This window comes from Centruroides vittatus, unplaced genomic scaffold, assembly GCF_030686945.1.
Source record: "Centruroides vittatus isolate TY-2023 unplaced genomic scaffold, ASM3068694v2 contig_439, whole genome shotgun sequence".
NCBI lineage: Eukaryota > Metazoa > Arthropoda > Arachnida > Scorpiones > Buthidae > Centruroides > Centruroides vittatus.
This window is the reverse complement of record NW_027122239.1, coordinates 1,031,993-1,056,087: the sequence shown is the minus strand read 5'-3', so window position 1 is coordinate 1,056,087 and position 24,095 is coordinate 1,031,993. Positions and strand designations below refer to the sequence as shown.

Sequence of the window (24,095 nt, the reverse complement as noted above, 5' to 3'; positions counted from 1 at the left end):
TTTAAACTTTTGTGAAACGTACAAAATTTAATTTTATTCATACGATGCATTTTAAAATGGCAAAACTGGGAATTTTATTTACAGTAACATAAGAATTGTTCTAATGTGTGAAGAGTTTAAAGCCAGCTATTTTAAAATAATCCATTCAATTTTTCCCTCCATTAATACCCTGTATTAAACTTTCACCACATAGCATATAATTCACTAGTTTTTCTTTCAGAAAAATGTCTGAAGAAGCTGTAGTGTGTTTGAATTTATAACTTTTGAACAGATATTTTTTAAATCCATTTCGTTCGAATTTAAAAATATGAAACAAATCTCTCGGATTTATTTTTCTTTTATTTTATCAAAGAAACAATAGTCAGCATGTAAAGAAAAGCATATACAGTTTTGCCGTGGTGGATCAGACTGAAATTTTAAATCTAGAGAATTCGGGAGAAGAAAATATGCTTGGAATTTCTATGTACAATATCAAAAGATAACCTTTCACTTAATATATGAAAGACTGTTGAAGAAGCAATTTATAGCAGCATTGTGCTGGAGTGAGGGCAATTTGTACAAGCTATATATCAGTTATTTGCAAATATAGCTAGTCACGACATTGCTTGTTATACAAAACTATTTATCGTGTATATAATAAATCATATACGATATACATATTCTTATTTTTACTGTGTGCGAACACAGGCTTAACAGATTTCACCGCTGACTAAAAAGATCTCCCGCGGAAGGGAGAGGCGCCAGACCACCTGTTACACTGGGTAGGAGAGTAAGATCTGGAAGATTCTGTAGGTGTGATTTCAGTTCGTTTCGCACTTGAGTTACCCTCCTTAATTTATCGCGATATTCCTAAATTAAAATAAATACGCAGATTAAAGATTATCGACAATAATACTCACAATTTCATTTTTAACATTTTATAGTACCTCTAATTTTTGTTCAATTTGTGCTAATATTTCTTTCTGAGAATGTGTAAAATCACTTAGTAGCTTGGAAACCTTTTTACGATCTTCTAATTCCTGAGAAAGACGACTGTTATAATCAGCCAGTAAAGAACAAGCTTCATCTACCTGTTTTGAAAGCTTTTCAGCCGTTTCTTTATCTGTAAGAAAGTTATGAATTATATAATAAAGTTTATTAAAATAATTAAATTTAATTAAATATATATGTAATATAAATGTTTTGCATTTCAAATGTTTATAAATACTAATTTAATTTTAGTTGAAGAGTATATTACTACTAGTTAGACAAACTAGTTAGCTCAACTCATTTTGATTTATTTGGTTCTTTCAAATGAAATGTAGACTGTAGTTGCAACACTGACAATAATGTGAGAAAGTAGGGCACCACTGTACAGGTGGAGGGGATGTACCTCTGAATGAACGAGTGAGTTGTTCAGTGTCATTTGAGACATGTGAAATGAGCTGAAGCACAGAATGTGAAGTCAGGCTGCTCATGGATACATTGAAGCACACACAAAGAGCCGTAGTCCGGTTTCCGTGCAAGGAAGGCACACAGTATGTAGACATTTTGTGAAATATGCAGTACGCTTGCCTGCAACAAGTGTATTGTGTAAATCCTTACGTGTACAATAAATCTCATACTTGCACTGGATATCTCAGTCTACCTTTCATTTGAAGGAATCAAATAAAATATTTACTTCAAATTTCAGGAAAAAAAATCTACTAAATTTTGTCATTTTTTAAAAAAATTTAATTAATTAATTTCATGAATTGCAAAGTTTAAACTTTTTTATATAGGTCTTAAAATTCTGACTTAATAACTTTCAGATATACATGTTAGAAAATAATTTACTTAAAATATGTAATTTTTCAATCTGGTTTTTACAAGAATTCAGCATAGAGAAAAATGATAAGGTTTACACTTTGGAAAAATTTAAGACAAATCTGTATAAATTCAGAATTCAGTTTCATTTCCAGGATAGGAACGACTGATGGAACAAGTCAATGCAACACTTGGGTGTGTGCCTCCCGGGAGTACTTTATACAGGAAAGTGGTCTATTTAGGTATAAATGTGAAGAAAACCCAGAAAGTGCCATGCAGTCACTTATTGTTCAGGTATGAACCCATGACCAACTACCAGTGTTTGGTGATTTTATCTGCTTGGCTACTGGTGGGCCCATTTCATTTCCAAGGATAACATGACAAGGTATGGTACATCATCCATAAACGGATCATTAAAAAAATGTAACTAAGAAGCATATCAGAAATTATACTATGGAATAAACTGCCTTCAACATTATGTGAATGTGTAATGCTTGATGACTATGCCGAAAGATGATTTATTTCTTTTATAAATAAAACTTTCATCATTTCGTTATGTTAGGAAACCAACTTAAAACTGAAGGTCAATACTATTTCATTGTTTTTCCTGAGAATGAAAGTGAAAACCAGAGTGAGTTTGTACAGATCTGTCTTATTTTAATGAAGTTAAGAAGAAAAAAAAGGGGGGTAGTTTTCACTAAAGTTACATTTATGATTTGGAAATTGTGTGCGTGTTTTAGAATTTTTATAAAATTGGATTAATATTTAATGACATATTTTAATTAAAATTAATTTCGTAAGGATACAATGAAATGCAATTATTCATTTTAGTTAAAATACCCATTAGATTGCAACGCGTAAAAATTTTTTTCTTTTTTTGAGAATTACTTGTTATTTTCGGTTGCTCGCTTAGACTGTAACCTCGGTCTTCACAAACTTGAAAATCAACTTGGTTGCCTGGAGAATAATAGTTTGATGTCGATTTAGAAAACTTTGTAATAAAATTACACATTTCTTCTAATATAATGAACTCGAGATAATTTTTTTCTTTTATTAATAATCTACATTACATATAATTAATAATAGTTTTTAACTAATAAATAATTTCTCTTTTCTTATAAGTTGGAAAATGAAACTCATCTATGACTAGTAATTGACTGTATGGAATTTCTATCTGACTTACTGGAATTGTAACTTAGAAGCAGTTTATAACTTTTAAATTATATAATTTGAAATCGTACAAATAAAAACGTGACAGTTTATGATTTATTAGGATTTATACAATTGATTATTCCCAATTTCTAGGTTGAACTTGGAATATATCATGCTCAATGATTTATAAGTAATTTATCTGTATTCCACTGTACTTGGCACTGCAATAAATTCATTTTATATTGATTATGATAGAATTTCAATTTTCAATTAAATTCTTTCATTTAGTAACAGTCAATTGATGCGATATTTGTTGCATTAGCTGATTCTTGAAATATCTTTGATTGCTCTAATGTAGGAGACAGCATTTCATGTATGAAGTGTTATATATTCAAACCTCAATTTAGCAACATCATTTGTTCATCTCTGAAACTGGCACTATATCAAGTGTTGCATTAAACTGTTGTACTTCAGATTATTCAATAAGAGTTATATAGTAAGGAGATCTCTACACAAATTACTGTTATAGATTTTGAAAGACATGCAACTGGTAATAACAATGTCATTTAAAATACAAAATTATATATGTAGTAATTCGCAAATGTTAATATTTCTTTAATGTTTATGAAGAAGATTCATTCACAAATATTCATTGATACTTTACAAGGGTGACACTATTTAGAAGGGTGCTAAATCAAGGTTTGATTATATTTGAATCCTATCAATAAATAAATGTTTATCATGCTAGTATATGAATATCTTTATTCTGTGATATTGTTATTATACTAAAGTAAAGCAATGATTTTGTTTTTAGTTAATAAATTTAATCCATAATACTTTTAACATGTCTATTTATTTCCTTCTTTTACAATATAGAGGCAATACAGAACAATCTGTAAAGACTAATTCACTAAAATAGAACAAGTAACTATAAGAAAAATAATAATAAAATAAATTTTAAAAGGGTTACCATCATTCTTTTAACATTGAAAAATTATTTTTGAACATATATAGATTTTTAAAAATTTTTTATAAAATTAATTTTTTTCTTTGGTGCAAATATTTTAAACTTTTTTAATGATGAAGCAGTAGCTAGCTAGTAAAAAATATATAATCACATCTTTTTCTCCTCAAAATAAAAGATTTTTGCACCCTTTTGTTTGTTTACATCTCCACTTTGACTTACTTTAGGAGATTAATGACAAGACCAGTTGTATCCACAGTAATACATTAGTAGTACAACCGACATCATAAAAAATTTCAAATTAAAATGATTTTTTTTCTTTTATAGATTAAAGAAAGTTTCAATTTTAATTTAATTCTTTTAGTCATCTGTATATATAAACTGAACAGATTAAGTTTAAAACAAATCTTACATATTGATTTTCATACTTTGTACAAACGGCTGTCATAGACTAGACAGAGATTGTATCATTCATTAAGGATTTAAATATCAGAGTAAAGAAATTATTAATTTATTTTAAATAAATCTACAACAAATCCAGAAATTTTCATCTTAAGTTTTTACAGATTTTTCCGGTTTGTTGATGTTTACCATTGGCTTTAATCTTAAGATAATAACAATAATTTTTTATTACTAATAATAAGTTTTTTAGATACAAATCAAGTTGGTAAGTACTTTATAAAGAAAAATAGGTTACAAAACTTTAATCAACACAGCAATTTCAATGTACTATGATAACACTAGTTTATTTGATCTAAATGTAAATTTCAAAAAAAAATAATAATTTTCAAGTTACTTCCTTACAGAAAATATTGAGTTATTTGTACATATGTATATTTTCCACAGAAAATCAGAGTATTTTAAATTTCCATCAAATTGCAAATTTAACAAGATATAATGAGACTGTAAGGAAAGTATATACTACATATAGTTAGTGTTGAATCAAATCATTTACCTTGTATTTTCCCTAGTAGAGAAGAATCTGATACTTCCGGTGGTAAACTGGCAATTTTTTCTCTAACTGCTGCATCTGTAGAAGCAGAATTTTCCAAATCTTGTAAAGCCTTTATAAGTTCTTCTGGCTGTTTTTATCAGGAAAAAATGAATATTTTTACTCTTTTAAAATTGTTTTGTATTGTATTTTTCAAAGAAATTTTATAGAGATCAAAAATAAGGTTAGCATAATTATAAAGAAATATAATTTTGAATATAAAATTTTTGTAAGATTAATATTTCTTCATAAATGTTAAAAAGTCATTATTATTGTATCTGTTATTAACTCTACAGACATTATTTACATATATTTTATTTAAAATAAAAGTTAAAAGTTTATATTTTAAGACTACTTCAATAATAGTGTTACTGTTGCCAAACAAGGCTGTTGTATCGAGGCTAATTTAATAATCAGATATAAAACAATTTGGCTAGAGGTAGGTGGTTAGACTGCCATCTCGTGATATTCATTTAATAAATTGATATAAATTAATTTTTTAATTTAAATTTAGAATTTTCTGGAAGAAAAGAATTTGGACGTGAACCTACAAGCAATTCAAGCTTACTGTACAGATGCATTGCCAATTATGCTATCTGGATCTTGTCTGATCTTCACTTTCAGAGCTATTAATTGATTAATTAATTTAGATTGTAAACAGACTGGTCACTCATGGCTGGGTAGAAGCATAAATCAGCTGAGAACCAAGGAGAGCCGTGGACACGTAAAGTCATCTCCAGTTGGCATCATGAATGACCAGTATGGTTATATTTTATCAGTCACTTTTATAACCAATTAAAAGTGGTTTTTTGGATGAATAAACTGAAATGTTATGTCCTTTGAATCTGACACTCACCTGAGTTCAAGAATTACTCAGAAGACGATTCATTCTCAGATATTTTATTTAAATGCATTTTGGATTGGAATTCTCACTTATCTCTCCTCAGTAAAAGTACAATCCGTGACAGAGCTTACACTGATATTTTGTACTGTTCAAAATCAATTACAGTGGGTCATCTGAGTAATTCTTGAACTCGGATGAGCGTCAGATTGAAAGGACATAACATTTCAGTTTATTCATCCAAAAAACCCCTTTTAAGTGGTTATAAAAGTGACTGATTATATCTGGCAAATATTGCTAATTTTAGCTTCTTATTCTATATTTTATTTTCTAAATTTTTATTAATTTGTCTAATGTGAGTACAATAAGATAAAAAAAAAATAATAATAAGATTTTATGTTTCATGTAGTCATGTAGTCATGCAATAAAAATTTTAGTATATAAAATTTGTCACAATAATTAAAAATGTATAAAAGTCATTTAACAATAGATTATTGCTATATATACAACTGAATAACCTTTAAGTTAAATATATATCATATGGTTATTTAGACAAATGAAAATATTCTATTAAACAGATAACTTTTTATTTACATTTCTCCTAAAACAAGCTATTTATTCAATATAACATTTTAATTATGAGTTTTATTAATAATGTATAAGAATTAACAGTCTACCGGTGAGAATTATTTTAAAGAAATAAAATATTAATCTAAAATAATGAATACTGTATTTTTATGCTGAAAATAAACTCAAACTTTTCTTTTTATTTTGTTATTTATGGCATCACTTAAATAATCAAGATTCATTCATCTGATTTCAGAAACAAAATAATTTGAACTGATCTGAATGTGTCAACTTTTAAATCGGTTTACAAAAATTTCCTCTTGTTTGAATGTAGAAAGGAGAGTTCTTCAAAATAAAATTCATTAAAGTTTGCTATAATAATGATACACTTAGGGTATAGTATTTTAAGCTTGAATTATATAATATACTAGAAAATGACCAGCAAAATTTGATATCTCTAAGGTAAAAGAATAAATCTTTGTAAAATTAAAAACTTTTATGAAAGAGTATTAAAGCTTTTATGATAGGAATATAAATAATTCTTCTACTTGAAAGTATTGATACTCTGACAAAAATACTGTAATTCAAAAGTAAGCATGATAATAATAGATTAAAAGTGTATTGAAATAAGAAAAATATTATTTGCAAAAAATAGCTATTAATAGTTATTTCAATTTAATGTATTAATATTTTATGTAAATTTTACAAATAAAATTTAAACTCACATCAGGTGGTTCTCCAGGAGGTGATCTTGGGCTTTGAATTTCGTCGTCTCGACTAGTCACAACTGGTAACTCTACTTTTCTTTTTTTGGGAAGTGGTTCTGGTTCTATATGAATTAATAAATGCTCTTATTGACTGATAATTCATTAAAAATATTATAAATTAAAATATCTATAATATTAACACTGAAAGTTTGAGAGCTGAATCCACTAAAAAGCATCTCTAAAATAATTAATGTCAAATGACTGCCTGATTACATCAGGCTATATTATGATTGCTGGATTACATTGGGCTATATTAAAGTTATATTAATACTGTTATACTGCTACTATTTAATATAATACTATTATATTAAGCTATATTAATGCTACTAATTACTAATTAAATGTCAAGTAATTTGGTCTAGAGGTAGGCATTATGCAATTTAGAACGTTCTGAAAGAAAAGAATTGGCCCAAAGTGATACCTAATTACTTGACATTTAATTAGTAATTACTAGCATTAATATAGCTTAATATAATAGTATTATATTAAATAGTAGCAGTATAACAGTATTAATATAACTTTAATATAGCCCAATGTAATCCAGCAATCATTTGGTATTAATTAATCTAAAAAAGTCAGATTTATAAATGTTTATATCTCTAAAAAGTTTGTGAAGTTGTAAATTTTTTTAATGTAAACTGTGTGAAAATATGTATTGAATAGTTCATAACATTTAAAACAATGAGACATATTAAGAGCGAAAATTCACCGGATACTTTTGAAAACTTAAATTTTTAGATGTTCAAAACTCAGCAATTATAATTTAAATCTAACACATTCAATGATATATTTATTCAGTATTGTTTCAACACAAGTCATTAATAAAAGTAAAAATTCAGTGATTATTTTTAATGTGTAAAAACCAGTATCTAAATTTAGTTGCTTTACAAAGAATACTAAAATATAATATTTTTCATATTTGTAGAAACTGTATCCATTCCATAAGATTTTCCATGATCTACACATTATGATTTCAGATTTCATCCATTATGATCACTAAATTAAAGCAATAAACATAGATTATTAACTCAGTATATTTGTGAAATATACAGATAAAGCATCATACAGGAAAATGCAAAAAATATTCTTTCAGTTGATATTTACTGTTGGATTAACTATTACTTTACATATATTTATCTCAACATTCTGAAGATGAATACTTTGATAACAAATTAGAAAAATAAACAGCAATTAACTAAGCTCTGAAGAATAAATTACCACCTTAAACTGTGATATAATTTCAAACTCAAATATTTTTGGTTAAGTTTATATTCTAAGCTGCCACTGCTTGATTATAAGACCGTCATCAATTCTTTAATATCAAATTATAAAAAATTTGATTATTATTTCAAAATTAATATTTAAAATTTTTTAAAACAACAGTTGAATGTTCCATAATTTGATATTAAAGAAATCCCGACTATGGTCTATAAACTAGGCCAAAAACATTTGAGTTTGAATTTATATTGCTGTTTAAGGTGGTGATTTATTCTTTGAAATAAACTTGATAGCATGAGAACATGCAATTAAGTTCATTACAACTACATTGATTAAAAAGAATCTTCATATTTTTCAAGCAGTAATAATTAGTCATGATATTAACATTTCAAATGATGAAACATAGCCATTACTTATTATTTTTACTAAGCAATGTCTGGTAAAAATCTGCACAAAATATCTCAGGCTCTAGCTAACAGCCAATAACTTTTAATTATGCTGCATATGCTATAATTTGAAAGTGCATGGAATGCTGTATAACATTCTAGAACCTATTTCTGCATTCAATTTTCTGCTTATTTCAGAACAGTAATGAAGGAAAATGCTTTACACCTAAGAATGTACAACTTTTACACATTAAATAAAAAAATTAAGAAAAATTGTTACTGTGAACCATTTTGCAAATGAAGAAATTTCAAAATGGACTACAAAATGCATTCTCCAATATTCTGAGAGTGGATTACCAGTACATAACAGAAGGGAGTGTGGTAGAAAAGTAAAAATTCTAATGAAAGCCAAGTTGAAAGGATTGAAGAGGACCTTTGAAGATAGATACAAGGTTTTAATTCAATTTGTAGTCTTGAAACTGAACATTTTACATAATGATTTCATGATGCTTTGAAACAAAAACACATACTAAATATCAAAAGAAGTAGGTGATTCTGGGCAGAAAAGATATGCAAAGATGAAGTGCAGAAGGTTATTGCAAAAGTTCTCTGAAAATTTCTTCATTTTGGCTGATGAATCTTACTTCACCTCCCTTACACTTGACAATTAATGACAATAGTGGATTTTATACTAGTGATGCTATTTCCTCTACACTTGCCAATGTACAGTTTTCCAACAAAAATAAATTTTTAACTGTAATGGGACCAAAATGATTGTCAAGCTCTAATCATAAAATCAAGTTTTTCTATAATTGCTCAGTGATGTTTACATGAATATAAATGACACTGCCTGATTCCTTGCATTCAAAAGAACTATTCTCAAGCAGATTATGTCTTCTGGCCAGATCAAGCAAGTCCCACTATACCAAAACCATATTTGATTATCTGTGACAAGAAAACATCATCTTCATTGAAAAGGAGGACAAGCCAGCAAATATGCCAGAAGAGCCAATCAAGGATTTTTGGTTAATTTTCAAAGCTGCCATTTATGAAAAAAGGTGGAGGGCAAATAACACAGATCAGTTGATCAATTGCATAAAGTATTGTCTGAAAGTATGAATCAAAGTCTTGTACAGATACTGCACACCCAGTCAAATCAATCATGTTTGATCATGGAAACTTGTAGAATTACAGAAATAAAAGATAATGTACAGCTTTTCATCACATTTCAAATGACTGTTTAGTTAAAGGAGTTTTATTTTTTCTAAAATAAAAACTACATTACACAAACTTTTATAGATTTTTCTGGAGCCTGTTACTATAAATTCTGTGCAATATAGTATTGTTTAAATATTTACAGAAAAATTAATACAAAATCAAATGAAGATCTGTTAAAAATTGACATTGACAGTACTCTGAGTTTTGAGTTTTGAGTGAACAAAAATGAGTTTTGAGTGAACAAAATTATAAAGATTTTGAAAATAAATCTATTAACTACATGCTAAAACAAAACCAATGTATGCTTCAGTACTTTCAAATAATCTAATTTAACAATATATACTCAATCTATTTGGTCTGCACCTTTTTTTTTTTGACTTTTTCTGCCTAGTGAGCACCAAGAGAACTTTCATTAAGCCCACTGTGGATTCAGTCACGCCCACAATGGGTTGACTGAATGATGAGAGAGACTTCCAGCATTTCTAGAATGGACTATCCTCAACAAATTCCTGAGGTTTTTCAATCCATCTGGATTTGTTCCTGAGTTCCCCAGAGCAATAGTCTGACCCTTTAACTGTTCAGCCATCTGGCCCTCTGATCAGTACATTATGAAAAATTACAATAACTTAGCTATTTTTTAAAATCATATTCTATAATCATATGTCCAAAATTTAGCCCGATCATTTATGGCAGTTGTTGGTGTATTTACTTATGATATCGGGTTTTGTTTGATGTATATTTTTTTAAAACCAATCAAGTTATTGCAGATTTAAATGTTTTACTCAGGAACACAATCAATTTGGGTAATCATTTGCTCTATTAATACAGCATTATTCAATTACAAAGACAATGCACTATGATTCAAACTATTGAACAGTTCAAAACTGTTATGTATTAAAATTCCAAAGTTTTTCATTTTTAGATATCTGTATTTAGATGTGATATCATATCATAAAAGATCAGCAATAATATAGCAACCTTTTGTGTGTCATTAATAGATCTTTGTTGTATCTAATACTATAATCATAATGTATAATATAAATTTTAATTTATTCAATCCCACTCCATATTATCAGAATAAAAAAATTAAATAAATCTGGTAGAATACTGGATGAACTCAAATCATATTTTAATTGAACTGATATTAAAACAATTATGAAGTATATTAAATTTAAATTTATTATCTGAACAATTGAAATACAATGAAGGTAGTAACATATCAATGCAGATGGTAAGTATATATACTGGTTTTATTCAAATATTAGTCTTGGCTATTATTTAAACTGCATATTTTCTCTGTATTTACTATTCAAGGTTGGTAATTATTTCCATTGCACATATTCATTTGTTGTTCATTATTAATAAAGTGTTTAAAAATTTATTTATGAAAATTTGATTTTTAAAGCAAATTACAATTGAAATGATAATTGACAGCTTTCTTTACAATGACTGTTACTTTCTATATACCAGTAATAAGAAAATATATAAAAAATACACCTATAGCATATTGTAATTTTAATATTTCTTTTTCTATTAAAGTTTGTTTATTACATAAATATGGTACCTACCTACCTACTGTAATTTACAATATTTATTAATTTTACATTGTTTCCTTGTGTTTTTAGAAATTCTTGAATAGTAGATGTGGCTAATTACTATTCTAGAGCAGCTATTATTTGGATAAAAACCAATAAATCAAGTATAATGTTCTCAATCATATTCTGTCTAACTGGTATCACAAACAATGCATTTGTTCTATCTCACTGTAATTATATGATTAGTGTTATGCTTTACATATAATAATACTATCTAAACAAATTATAAATATGACATGTTTTCCAATCTAAGCAAATGGTCTATTTGTAAGTTTTAATACTTTAAATTTGTAGAAAGTATTTTTCAAATATTTTAAATAAAATTTTAAAAGTTTAAAATACAAAATTGTGTAAATCACTATTGAATAAATGTATTAATATTCTATCCTTAATTCTATATTTTTCAAAAAGTTTTGTTTATAACAAACCTTGGGTTTGTTTCTTTATTGCTAAGGCTTGCCTGAATTCTTCAATTTGATTAGATTCATATACACTCCTGTCTTCCCAAACTGATAAAACTCTTTCTAAACCATGCCTCGTCTTATCATCTATATCTCTAAAATAAAGAAGTAAAAAATTATTTCATTAAATTATGAAAAAGTGAATATTAATAATAATAAATAATATGTAATTAAACTTATAAAATCTTTATGAAAAGTTTTTATTCAGTAATTTCAATGAGATGAAGTAAAACATCTAACATATAAAACGATTATGTATTTATGACAAACAAATTCTCATATTGATATTTAGTTAATATGAAATTAGAAATATATTTCTATAAATTTATGTAAATAGCAAGTATAAATTTCTTCAACATTCCTAAAAAATAATCAAATTCTGTCTTTGTTTTTTAAAAATATTAGCAAAATATCTTTAACATAACCAAAAAATTGTATTCAGGAAACTTCACAAATTTACGTAACAACTGTCAGGTCTCATATTTATTTATATAGATAATACACACGTATAAACATAAAACTATATTTGGCAATTACTAATTACTGAGAAACTAGCAACTGAAAAATTTACATAAATTTTTTCTTAAATTCTTTCTGTATCCTGTCCCATAACCACAGGACATGGTACAAAAAGGGTCTCTTTTTTTTATACCCTATATTGGTTTGTCCAGATGTGAGGGACAAGATCTGACACATCTGAGCCAACCTACTCATAAAAATTTTGGACCATTCTATTGAACCCAAGTTCTCCTGAGCAAATGACTGATATTTTTACATTCTCAGTAATTCAGCATGTTAATACCTAAACAATACAAGTTAAATAGTGCTGTTATATGTTTGTTTTCACTTATACAAGTTACTTACATAACAAATTATGTAAGGAATGATCAAAAAATTTCTGTTTGAGGGCTGGTAGGTTCATTCCACTTATAAAAACTTGTCACTGTCTTTAAGAAAATTGTCCCATTGATAAACCAAGTTAACAATGCCCATCTGGTAGAAATTGGTTGGCTGATACATAAAAAATCCAATACAGCCCTCTTCACATCATCATCTAATTGAAACTGTCATCCTTTCTGAGACTTTCTCAGAGGAATGAAAATGTATCGGTGTCTGAAAATTGCATGGAGAGAGATCTGGATTTTATGGTAGATTCTCTAAAAGCATCCAACTTCTGCTTAATGACATTGTCAATATGAGGGTGTATTGTCATAACCTTCATGGAACTTCACACACCATTCCATGATGGTGGTTTTGGACAGACATGCATCCATATACATCTTCACCATTCTACAATGAATGTCTATCAGTCATCAGTTTATGTTGTGAGAAGCCGGGGGTTAGAGATTAGTGCTCTTTACCCTTTTCTTGACGTCAGTCTGGTGAAGACCGCTCAAGTGCCACTGGATGGCTGTTTAAATATAGTTGCCTCAAGATCTAACGATCTTGATGCAACTATATTTAAACAGCCATCTGGTGTCAGGAAAACCTGTCCTCAAAATCTAACGATCTTGAAAACCTGTTGATCAAGAACAATCAGGAAAACCTGTCCTCAAGATCTAACAGTTTTCCTACTCATTCCTGATCGACAGGTTCCTGATTGTTCCTGACACCAGTTAGGATAGTTGTAATTCACATCCTAACTCATGATTATGTGAAATAACCATTAAATAGGAAGGCTATATGTCAAGTGGAGAGGTGCGGTAAGTCCATCAATAGGGTAACCATTCTTCGAAGTAAGTTCACCTGAGATCAAGTTAACAAAGAATAACAATTTAATGAGCTAATGTAAAGTGTACAATAACCAAATACACTAGATTACAGACATGCACAAGCACTATTTCATCCAATACTATGTCTAAGAACTAAAATATATCGGCAATATATTAACTCTAACTTATATCTAAGTCGACTAAGAGAGAGAGAGTTTACAATGCTCTAAGTATAATACCTCATTTGACAATTAGCTATTTTTGGATCCAGTTTATTCGACGGTCAGGAAGACAGTTGTGGATCTTCCTTGAAGGTTCCTTCAGAGGGGGACAAGAGACAAGAGCGTTGGTCTACTCTTCGAGGTGAGTCTGCCCCAAATTTTGTGTGTGTGCCCTTTTTATTCTCCTAAGCATGGGAGGAAAATCAGGTGATGTGGTCCAAAGTTCGAACTGTGTCATCGGTTTGGTCAGCGAGGGCCATGCGACTTCGACGACATTGCTGGATTGTTGATACTTTTTGCCAGGTGTTGCGACTCTTTTTATCGCATAAATTAAACAATTTTGACATTCTTCCTTATCAATAATTAGGTGTTGGGACTTATCTTACAACTTTCTCTAAACACACAGCGAGTTTGCTACTTTTTTCAAAGACATTCAATCGTCTTGTTTTTCTGATCAGAGAGCAACGGAAATGCCAAGTGGAGATCTGGGGTTTTTCCACTTCATAATTGTACGTTACAATTAATTTAACTAACTAATTGAGCCCAGGATCTCACAATGTTCTTCCACAGCCAAAAATAAAACAATGGCATGTTGATCTGATTTGGATGTATTTGGTATAATACCATCAATATGTATACTGCACATTCCACATGCAATTCTAACTGCAACAAATTCTTTAAATCAATCAAAAGGCTAGAACATTGGCTTCCTATCACTCTGAACATAGTACACATCATATACATAAATGCAGCATTGCTGAATGAGAGTTTAGATCATCTCTTATATAATACAAAGGCATCCTCAACTTTTGGATAACCCTCTCTCTCTTTTGCACATGATACTTTTCTAGTGCTAAATAGTTATTTCATAGGCCAAATTTAGACTTTTGCACATTTACAGCTGACAAACAGAAAGTTTGAGTTATCATTCAGTAGCACTTTCTGCCAGTTTTTATTTCCATAATATCAAAATCACTTGTGAAAATAAATTTCATTGTCTGTTTTCTGTTTAATTGATGATTATAACATTATAAATAATATTTTATACATTATAACATATTCACAGTACAAATGTAAAACTTTCCTATCTTAATAAGAGATGTTATAATTGCTCTTTTTAGCTTTCTGAGAACAGCAAGTTAACCCTTTATAACATGTAACTCTATTGCTTGACTTTTAAACATTCAACTGTTGTACACACTGTTAGGAACACATATGCCCAAAATTCTGGGAATTTATATAATCTAGATTTTGATACTTATTATATAATTCAATTTAAAGAAAATCAATCAAAATCAAAATGCAATAAGATACAATATTTCTACTTGTAAAAGAGCAATTTAAATCTAAATCATCGTATAAATTTACAATTTTAAATCTTCAAACAACATTATAGAAATACATATAAAATTAATGATGATACAGCCAATGCTTTGTTCTTCAATTTTTTAATTAGACATTTGATAATAAGAGTAAAGAAATTTTTAAAATTTTATTATATTTAAAGTATTCTATATTACTGATTTATTATAAATGTCAAAAGTTACACTAACTTTTAATCTTGATACTGTATTATATTCTACTAAAAAGTTTCAATCTTAATTTTTATGTTAACTATCACCATAATTAATAAGTATTGAGAAGAAAATACTGTACATTAATGAAACAACAGTTTAAAGAAATAAGAAATATTTTTGAACCTTTATTCAGACGAACTTCAGCACACAATATGCATAATACAAGCAGTGTATCCTGAATTTTTTGAATGATATTTTATAAGCTGAAATCGGTCCCATTATTATTTATTTATATTATTTGCTAAACAATTGTAAATAATATACAAAACTAATATTGTTTACAAAGAATTGTTATAAATTTAAAAATAAATAGAGAATGTCACAAAGTGATATGTAATGTTGGATTAGACCACCAAAGGAGGTCAGGGTGGAGTCCCTAGTATTAACATACAATTTAAATTACAATTGTAAAAACAGAACTATTTGTAATTATAATTATCCTATTTTTAATTTAAAAAAAAAGACTATCATTAAGACTAAAGCACAAGTTGTTTTATGTTGAATAGAAATATTTTAGAAGCTTTGTAGTTTGATTTTTGCTATTTCGGTCACTCAATATCTTTAGATACAATGCTTGATAATGAAATTTTTTAAACGTAACAAAACTAATATTTATTAGAATAAAAGATATTCATTATAAAAATATCATTAATGTTCGACATTAAATTTTATTAAAAAATAATAAGTTAAATAGCTATCATCTTTCTTTCCTTGGAAATTTTTATATTTATTAAATTAGGTTTTTATTAATAAAATCATTTTGTTTTAATTAAACATTTTTTGATACTTTACAGTTTTATGCTCGGATCCAAGGCCAGCCGGATGAGTGAGGTGACAAGGTGCGGCAAAGTGAGTAATCAAAAATGTCCAAGAGAAACAAATAAACAAAAACAATAAGCCAAATACAATAAATACTGATAAATGTACTTTAAAGTTGTTTATAAACAGTTTGTAGAAGAGTGTCAGCATTGAAAGTGTTCTCTACTGGCAACTGTTTGGAAGTAGGGGGACAAGAATCAATGCAAATTACTATTGAGCCAGTATTGCTCAGATCAGTACGAAAAGAACAAAATGTTCATTTGAAAAACAAATTTAAAATATAGTTTTAAATTTAATGAAATACTTCAGATCAAAATAAACTATTTGACTTATAAAGTCTGTTATGCGTGTTTATTTTAGTGAGTTTGAAGTAAAATACATTATTGAACTTCATTTCAAAATTTTGTTTATAAAATTTCATTTATGTTTCCTCAATTTTATATATTAAAAAAAAAACAAAAAAACAAAAACTCTAGATTTCAAGATAGATTTTTAAAAATTTCTTTTAGTTTTAAAGTAAAAAATTAACTGTTTTAATAATTTAATAAATGAATGAACAACTCACGGTGAAATATGTTGGAATGCTTTACTTAAAATAGTTGAAAACTCTTTAGAAAATTCAGGTCCTTTCTTCTTACTGTTTTGAATTACATCATTTGCCAAATATACAAAAGTAAGTCTTCGATTAGGTTTTGCTATAAAGGAATAAGAAAAAAATATATATATTAGTATCAAATCTATCCAGTAGAATTATGTATTCTTCACACAATATATATATAATACTGTATACATAATACTTTAAAGTTGAAAAAATCTAATTGTAAATACAAATATTTAATTCATATGTGAATTCAATTTATAAATGCATTAGTCTGAATTTGAATTTTTTTTATTAATAATATTATATATGTATAGATATAAAAGTATGTTTATACAATGAAGTTTTATTCTTCCTACTGTACTACCTATTTGAGGACTTACTACAGCTGTCAAGCTGAAACAAAAATATTTAATTAATGTTACGAATTACTTAATATAGATAAAGAATAAGCATATTTCTTCTATTTTAATGTTTGATTATTACAAAATATCTTATACTTCTGAAACTATATTGCATTATTTGTTGATCTCAACGTAGAGAATTATTTCATTTTAACGCAGAAAAAAGACAGGCATGAAAATGGAATAATGTGCTACATAGAGACGGATATTATAGTAAATATATGAGAAAATTCTCTTCTATAAAAAGTCATAGTAAAAAAATAAAAATCAAAAGTTTATTTAATCCTAGCATATAAAAAAAACACAACAGAAATAATCATATGTAAATTTATATATTTATACTAAAGTTCAGAGCTGAAGATCAAGATACACAAAAACAGAGACATATGCTATAGTTTATTTAATTTCACAGGTGAGGTAAAATAGAACAAGACTAACTTGTAAGTTATTAAAAGTAGTTAATGATTTACATTTGGCTGAATTTCTGAAATATATCAAATAAAATAATAAAAAAAACAAGTTATGCATAGATGCTTAAGCAGCAGAGCATAAAAGTTTTTCTTAAGAAAAAAGTTATATTTCAGAAATTTTTATTTGTTCTTATTAACTATTATACATTTATAATTACATTCAACTGTTAAAACTTTTGTATTCGATATTTATTTTTTGAGTATTCTAATATTCTGGATTGTTAATTTTTGTTTTATGTTATATTAAAAGCTAGTCTAATAAATCAAAAAATATTTGTTTAAAATTAAAAAAACAAAAGAAAAAAATGCCAGTTTGAAAGAGATTAGTTTAGAAAATCAATTTGTGTCTTCCATTGTATTCATCATAAAAATTTCAATAAATTTTACAACTTATAATCAATATAATTAAACAAATTTCCTCATTTTTATACTCGAATATCCATTTCTGAATAAAATATTTATATAATTTTGTAAAGATTGGTATATTAATGAATGTAAAATTTGGGTTGATCATATTATATAATTTAATTCAAATTATAATTATTTTTTTTTACTTTATTTCTTATCATTTAGAATTATTACAAACAAGATTCTATTCAATATTTAAATGTCAGTACATTTAATAAGAAATAATTTCAATAAAATAGGATTTAAAAATTATAATTTCACAAGTGACTTATTTTCCCTTTAAATTTTATTGATACTAACACAAAATCATAAATGCATAATAATGTTATTTAAGTCAGTATAATATTCTTTGTAATGTTTTAAGTTGAATTTCTGCTTTTGTGCATTACCTTATAAATTTTGTAAATATATAAAGTAAATAATGGAATTAATATAAATAATTTTTGACAGTAGAATTTATTATATTTCTATTAATTATACTAAACTTTTCTATGAATATCTAATTCCTTCATTACACACAAAAATACACACCTAATTTCTTCTATTTATAATTAACTGAATCAATTATCTTGAATTTTTATCATCCCTAAACCCAATTTTACAGTTATATCAAGTAATCTGTCAAATTATCAGGCTAAGTATATGATTAGAAACTAATTAATTTGTATAGAGATAGACAGTTATGCTGCCATCTCTTGTTAAATTTTTAATAATTAAAATAAATTAATTTTTAATTTAGAATTTCTGGAAGAAAAAAATTGGCCTGGAGTGGGACTTGAACCCAGAATTCCTGCATTGCCAGTCATGCTAATCGTTTTACTTAGCCTTATAATAGTCTGATAATTTGGTTGATTGTTTGGCTTAATTTGCATTTTTAAATTAAAAATAAGTCTTTTCTAATATAAATTTCAAAATTTCAAAAATAAAAGCAAATTATTATTAAAAAAAATCACAAAGAACAAATGCATAAAATACTACAATAATAAATTAATGATGAAAGAACTGCTGTAATTTCCTGTATATAATTCATTGTTTTACTGAGGTTTAAGGTAAACTTGAAAGCAAGTGCAGACTGTGTGTCCTAGCAATTTTTGTGGATTATATGCAAGAAATTATGGTATTTATTCTCTTATTCAAACATATAACAGTATAAAAACTTAAACAAGAAATTATGAAATATAGAACTTAGTCTCAAATCTTTCAAAAATTTAATTCACTAGACACAAAGTAAATAATTAATCATACAAAAATAATTTAAATATGCCCATAAACATTGAAATATTGGTTTGAAATATGAATATGTATCTAAATCTAAAAGGTCCCTGCCCTGTCATTGGCATCAAGCACCCACGACTTGCATAGGCTGCTTACTGCATTCCATTGATCCTGTATTTTACTCCATGGACTGCCTGCAGTCTATGGAGTAAAATACAATGATTAATCGAAACTTAGAAATTAAAAATATTAATAAAATAGCTTAATTCTAACAGAAATAAATTTAATGTTTTTAAAATATAATTAATATAACATATGTGAAACAGCTTATTTCATGATAATCACAAATTTAATAAGATGCTAGTTGTGATGATGATTGTTATGTATGTGCAATGTATTTATATATTCAACACTGGGCTCAAGAAAAATCACTGAAAACTACAGGTCCTGGCTGAAGTTAGACTGGAACTGATAGTTTTATTGATATTACTGTTGTTTTATAAATTAAGAGATTAAAAAATTTGAATGTTGAAATATAATATGATTTATATTATTTTAATTTTGATTGGAATGTATTCGAATTTCTGATTAATTTTATATGCATTTTTAAAAATATATTGAAGTATTTTTAAATTTTATTCAAGGAAAATACAATCAAATTTCACTCCTGTCTTCCTTTCAGTATTGAAACTCAACTAATAAAAGGAAACAATTTTTGGATAATTGCAGAATTATCTGATCAAATTATTTAATCAATATTATTATAAATGAATGATAATATATTATATAATTTAAGAGTTAATGAAAAGCTTTATCACATTTAATAGAGTAATAATCATGTATAAACGTTACCTACATAAAATGATCTTTATCTAGACACAACTTCCCTATTACAATTATAGTAAATTATATTATCTTTTTATTTTATTTAATCAATATTTTCCTGACATAATCAGTCAGAATATATAAATTGAATGCACATAACAATAGACAAATGAATCACTTAAATCTGGCAAAGTAAAGCAGCAGTTAGTGATGAAATTTAATCTGAAATGTTTTAGGTCTTGAATGCTGATGGCACATTCTGGTTAACTCATATTTGTTGAGTTTCTGGAAAGATACCAAAGCAATGATAGACTGGGGTTATAGTCTTTATCTCAAAAAGGGAGAGAGGGGTGAATGCTGTAACTATTGGAGCATCTCTGCTCAGACTCCACGAAAAAAATCTATGCTAAATGCTTAGAAAGGAGGTAAAGTTGAGGTTTCATTCAAGGATGAGCAGTATGATGTTTGGCAGAACAACAAACCAAATCTTTAAGAAATTCTGGGAGTATGCAAAAATAGATCTGTGCTTGTTTCATAGATCTCAAGAAGGCATATGACTAGATTCCTCAAGATAAGTTGTAGGAAGTGTTGCAGAAATATGAAATTATAGCAATGGACAGTTTTTAACAGCCATTAAATCTCTGTAAGCATGCTCAGAGATGTGTATTCAAATAAACAATATTAAGCTGAAACCCTTTAGTGTGCATGTTGTATTTTGCCATATTTGTGTTCTGTCACTGCTGCTGTTCATTACTTACATAGAATGGACTGATAGATGCAGTCAGGCTGGAGACTGTTCTTGGAGATTTTAAAATAGATTAATTGCTGATGACCTGGTTCTGCTCAGTCACTCAAATTCACTAGATAGATATGTAGTTATTTGCAATGAAAATAAGCATGTCAAAGACTGAAGTGTTGGTAATTTCAAGAAATTCTGTTCAATGTACTTTCCAGCTAAATGGAGCTACATTGAGGCAGGTGGAGAGGTTTAAATATTTAAGAATTGTGTTCATAAGTGATTGAAAGCAAGAAAGAAACCAAAATTAGTCAAGAAAGTGTCATACTATAGAAACTAAAATCAATCAGTAGTGTTCAAGAAAAAAGAGCCAGGGGAAAAAAGCAAAGATGTCAATTTTCTGCTCAGTTTATGTCCCAATCTTTACCTATGGGCATGAATGTTGAGTAATGACCGAAAGAATGTAATCCTGAATACATCTGCTATGTTTAGAAGTTTGACAGAGTTTGCAACATCAGCATCTAAGAAAGTCTCAATACTAAGCCACTGATTCTATATATCAAGAGATCACAATTATGTTGGTTTAGACATATAAGTAGAACGTCACTGAAAAGACTTGTTAAAAAATATCCTGTTTTCCTATCCCAATGAATTCAGACCATATGGAAGAACAAGAACCAGATAGATGGATCATATATGGAAACTTGGCTGTCATGTCTTAAGATTCCAGCAGCTAAGCTGCATATGGATGCCACCGATTGAGGCTATTTCAAGACTACTAGAACTGCTTCCCCTATGACCCTTCCAGGATGGCAGACATTGAAAAATAAATGAATACAAACTAAAAAGCATTATTTGATATGATAAATCAATAAGTGTTATACATTAATACATTTTATTTAGATTATATATCAATTAGTTTATTATATTAATTTATAAAATTTCAAATAATATATTTAAAGTATTCTATTTAGTCTTTCCATGCATATAAAGCATGCTCTTATAGATGAGGCAAAATCTGTACTGTACTCCACAAAATATCTAAAAAAACTCACTATTTTTAAAAACTTTTATAGTATCAGAAGAATTTTTGTATTTTGATTTTTATTTTTAATAATAATTACTACAGAGATGCCAATGAATAGTTACTATATCATTATATTTTTATTGACACAATAGTACAGTGCCAAAACAAGCTGGCACATATAAGAGCATGCTCTTATAAAGTAAGCATGACTTTCAAAACTGAAAACAAGTGAGCATGTTCTTATGTGTGTAAAAATATTGTATGTAATATTTTTGACAATCATTAACATAATAAATTCTTCATTTCTATGCTTCAATAAATTTAAATGTTCATTAAACATTGGACATTAAAACAGATAACAGATTTGAATCCATTAATTGATAAATTTTAACTACTTTGAATCCAACCAAAATTTCATCGATAAAACAAATTTGAAGGAAACTTTCAGGATGTCCCTATATTCATCCTCATCATGGAATGTTTTCATCAAAGATATATTTCCTATAGTAGGAAGTATAAACAACTTCTGATAACAATAAAAATAATTGAGATAGTAGTTTAAACAGTTATAATTATATGTACAGTACATGAACAGTAAAAACTTTTCACAGCAACATTTTTTATTACAAAAATCAAATGTTCTTGCAGCTGAAAACATTTTGTTTTTAACATCTAAATTTGCAGAACTAAAATTAAATGGAATACCATTAACAATTAAATATGAATGTAAATTCTTAGCACAAAAATAAAAAAACTATATGCATAAACATACAGAACAAAATAAATATAAATGAATGAATAAACAAAACTATATAAATATAAAATATGAGCCTATAGAACACATGTGCATAACAGTAAAACACTGTATTTTGTTCTATAAATTTAAATTGAAACAACAACTATATTTGATTTATACCTTAATGAAATATAACATTCCAACACCCCAACAAAGACTGTAAGAGCTGAAAACATTTGATTTTACACAACAAAATGTGTTTGCTGGTAAAGATTTTTACTGTTTATCATTACAAATAACTAGTTAAGATTATTTGTGTTATACATGCATAATAATATTTTAAAGTTAAATTACATATATCATTAAATTATGTTCAACATATACGAATCAATAGCAACTCTACTGTAAACACGATCCTATATTCCATGACATAAATTCGATTGGCAATTTGCTTCTCGTCCCTATATTACAATAATTGAATACGTGAATGCTAACTTTTGGCTCTACTGAAGACACATTAAATACTTTTTTAAAATTAATTTAATCATTAATCATAACATTTGTAAGAAAACTGCTCGTATACCCCAAATGGCCAAAGAGGGATATACAGACCGTCCATCCGTATTTTAACGCATAGTCGTCATAATAAACAACCAGCGTTTACCGATTTCTCTGGCTGCATCAATAAAGTGCGATAGGTCATCCACAGAGCCAAAACTCGGCGTGCACATACTCAATTATTATAAATTCAACATTTATTCAAAAAATATATATATATATATAATAATCAAAGCAGCATGATTGAATTATAGATCCTTATTCAATCTTGTCATAATCTTATTGATTTATCATCATCTAAGCCTTTATTATAACAACCACAGACTTAGAATCCAAGTCTAATTCCTCGGTTATTATTATTATTTATATTGAAAATCTGATCATTTTAATAAGAACTTTAACAATAAAAAGAATTTCCAATGAAGCCTGCAAAACTGAACTATTGTTATGAAATTATGACAACATTATTGTTCTTTACACATGTATTTTATTAACATACTATTTGCATTATTACATACAAATCCCACCTTTTTTAAGTTCTTTGAACCAAACTTGTACAATAGACTTATGATGTTTTCTATGATGGATCAACCATAGAGACAAAGTTTGTATACTCTGTTGTGAATTATTAAGCTCTATAAGCTTCTTTTCTAACGCAGATTCGGTAAATCCGGACATTATATATATTAACAAATAAAATAAATGCTAACTTTACCGTAAAACAAAAACAAAATTTAATTATTTTTTCATATAAATTTAAAATTCCTTCTCTTTTCTGTTAAACGAGAATCGCCATTTTGGCTAGACCGCACTGAATGCTCGAGCGGAAAAATAAACCAAATTA

The 24,095-nt window shown here is 27.3% G+C and overlaps 2 protein-coding genes across 3 annotated transcripts in view; one reads left to right on the top strand and one right to left on the bottom strand.

Moving 5' to 3' along the window:
• Positions 1-321: 321 nt before the first annotated feature.
• On the bottom strand, positions 322-24,053 carry LOC136977014 (regulation of nuclear pre-mRNA domain-containing protein 1B). Of its 2 annotated transcripts, XM_067272431.1 has the most exons (8): positions 23,779-24,053; positions 16,840-16,969; positions 11,913-12,040; positions 7,026-7,129; positions 4,857-4,983; positions 2,674-2,742; positions 927-1,102; positions 322-849 (listed from the first exon to the last, which is right to left on the bottom strand). In XM_067272431.1, the coding sequence occupies exons 1-8, from the start codon at positions 23,927-23,929 to the stop codon at positions 700-702; spliced, it is 1,035 nt and encodes a 344-aa protein (XP_067128532.1). In that variant the 5' UTR covers positions 23,930-24,053; the 3' UTR covers positions 322-699. The 2 variants fall into 2 exon arrangements, with proteins under 2 accessions (XP_067128532.1, XP_067128533.1); XM_067272432.1 differs by lacking the exon at positions 2,674-2,742.
• LOC136977016 (cleavage and polyadenylation specificity factor subunit 5-like) overlaps positions 16,263-24,095 on the top strand; it is a 59,383-nt gene continuing 51,550 nt past the window's right edge. The window contains exon 1 of the mRNA XM_067272434.1: positions 16,263-16,304. Within this exon, the coding sequence (XP_067128535.1) occupies positions 16,278-16,304 (27 nt within the window). The 5' untranslated portion in view covers positions 16,263-16,277. The remainder of the gene's footprint in view (positions 16,305-24,095) is intronic.

What these genes read in the sequence shown, in the direction of transcription:
- LOC136977014 (XM_067272431.1), bottom strand. Translation starts at nt 23,929, where the DNA reads ATGTCCGGATTTACCGAATCTGCGTTAGAAAAGAAGCTTATAGAGCTT. An exon ending in CTCCTGGAGAACCACCTGAT is followed by an intron (nt 4,984 to 7,025) that starts GTGAGTTTAAAT and finishes TGATAAAAACAG; the next exon opens with CCAGAAGAACTTATAAAGGC. An exon ending in TCTACTAGGGAAAATACAAG is followed by an intron (nt 2,743 to 4,856) that starts GTAAATGATTTG and finishes ATTATTCTCCAG; the next exon opens with GCAACCAAGTTGATTTTCAA.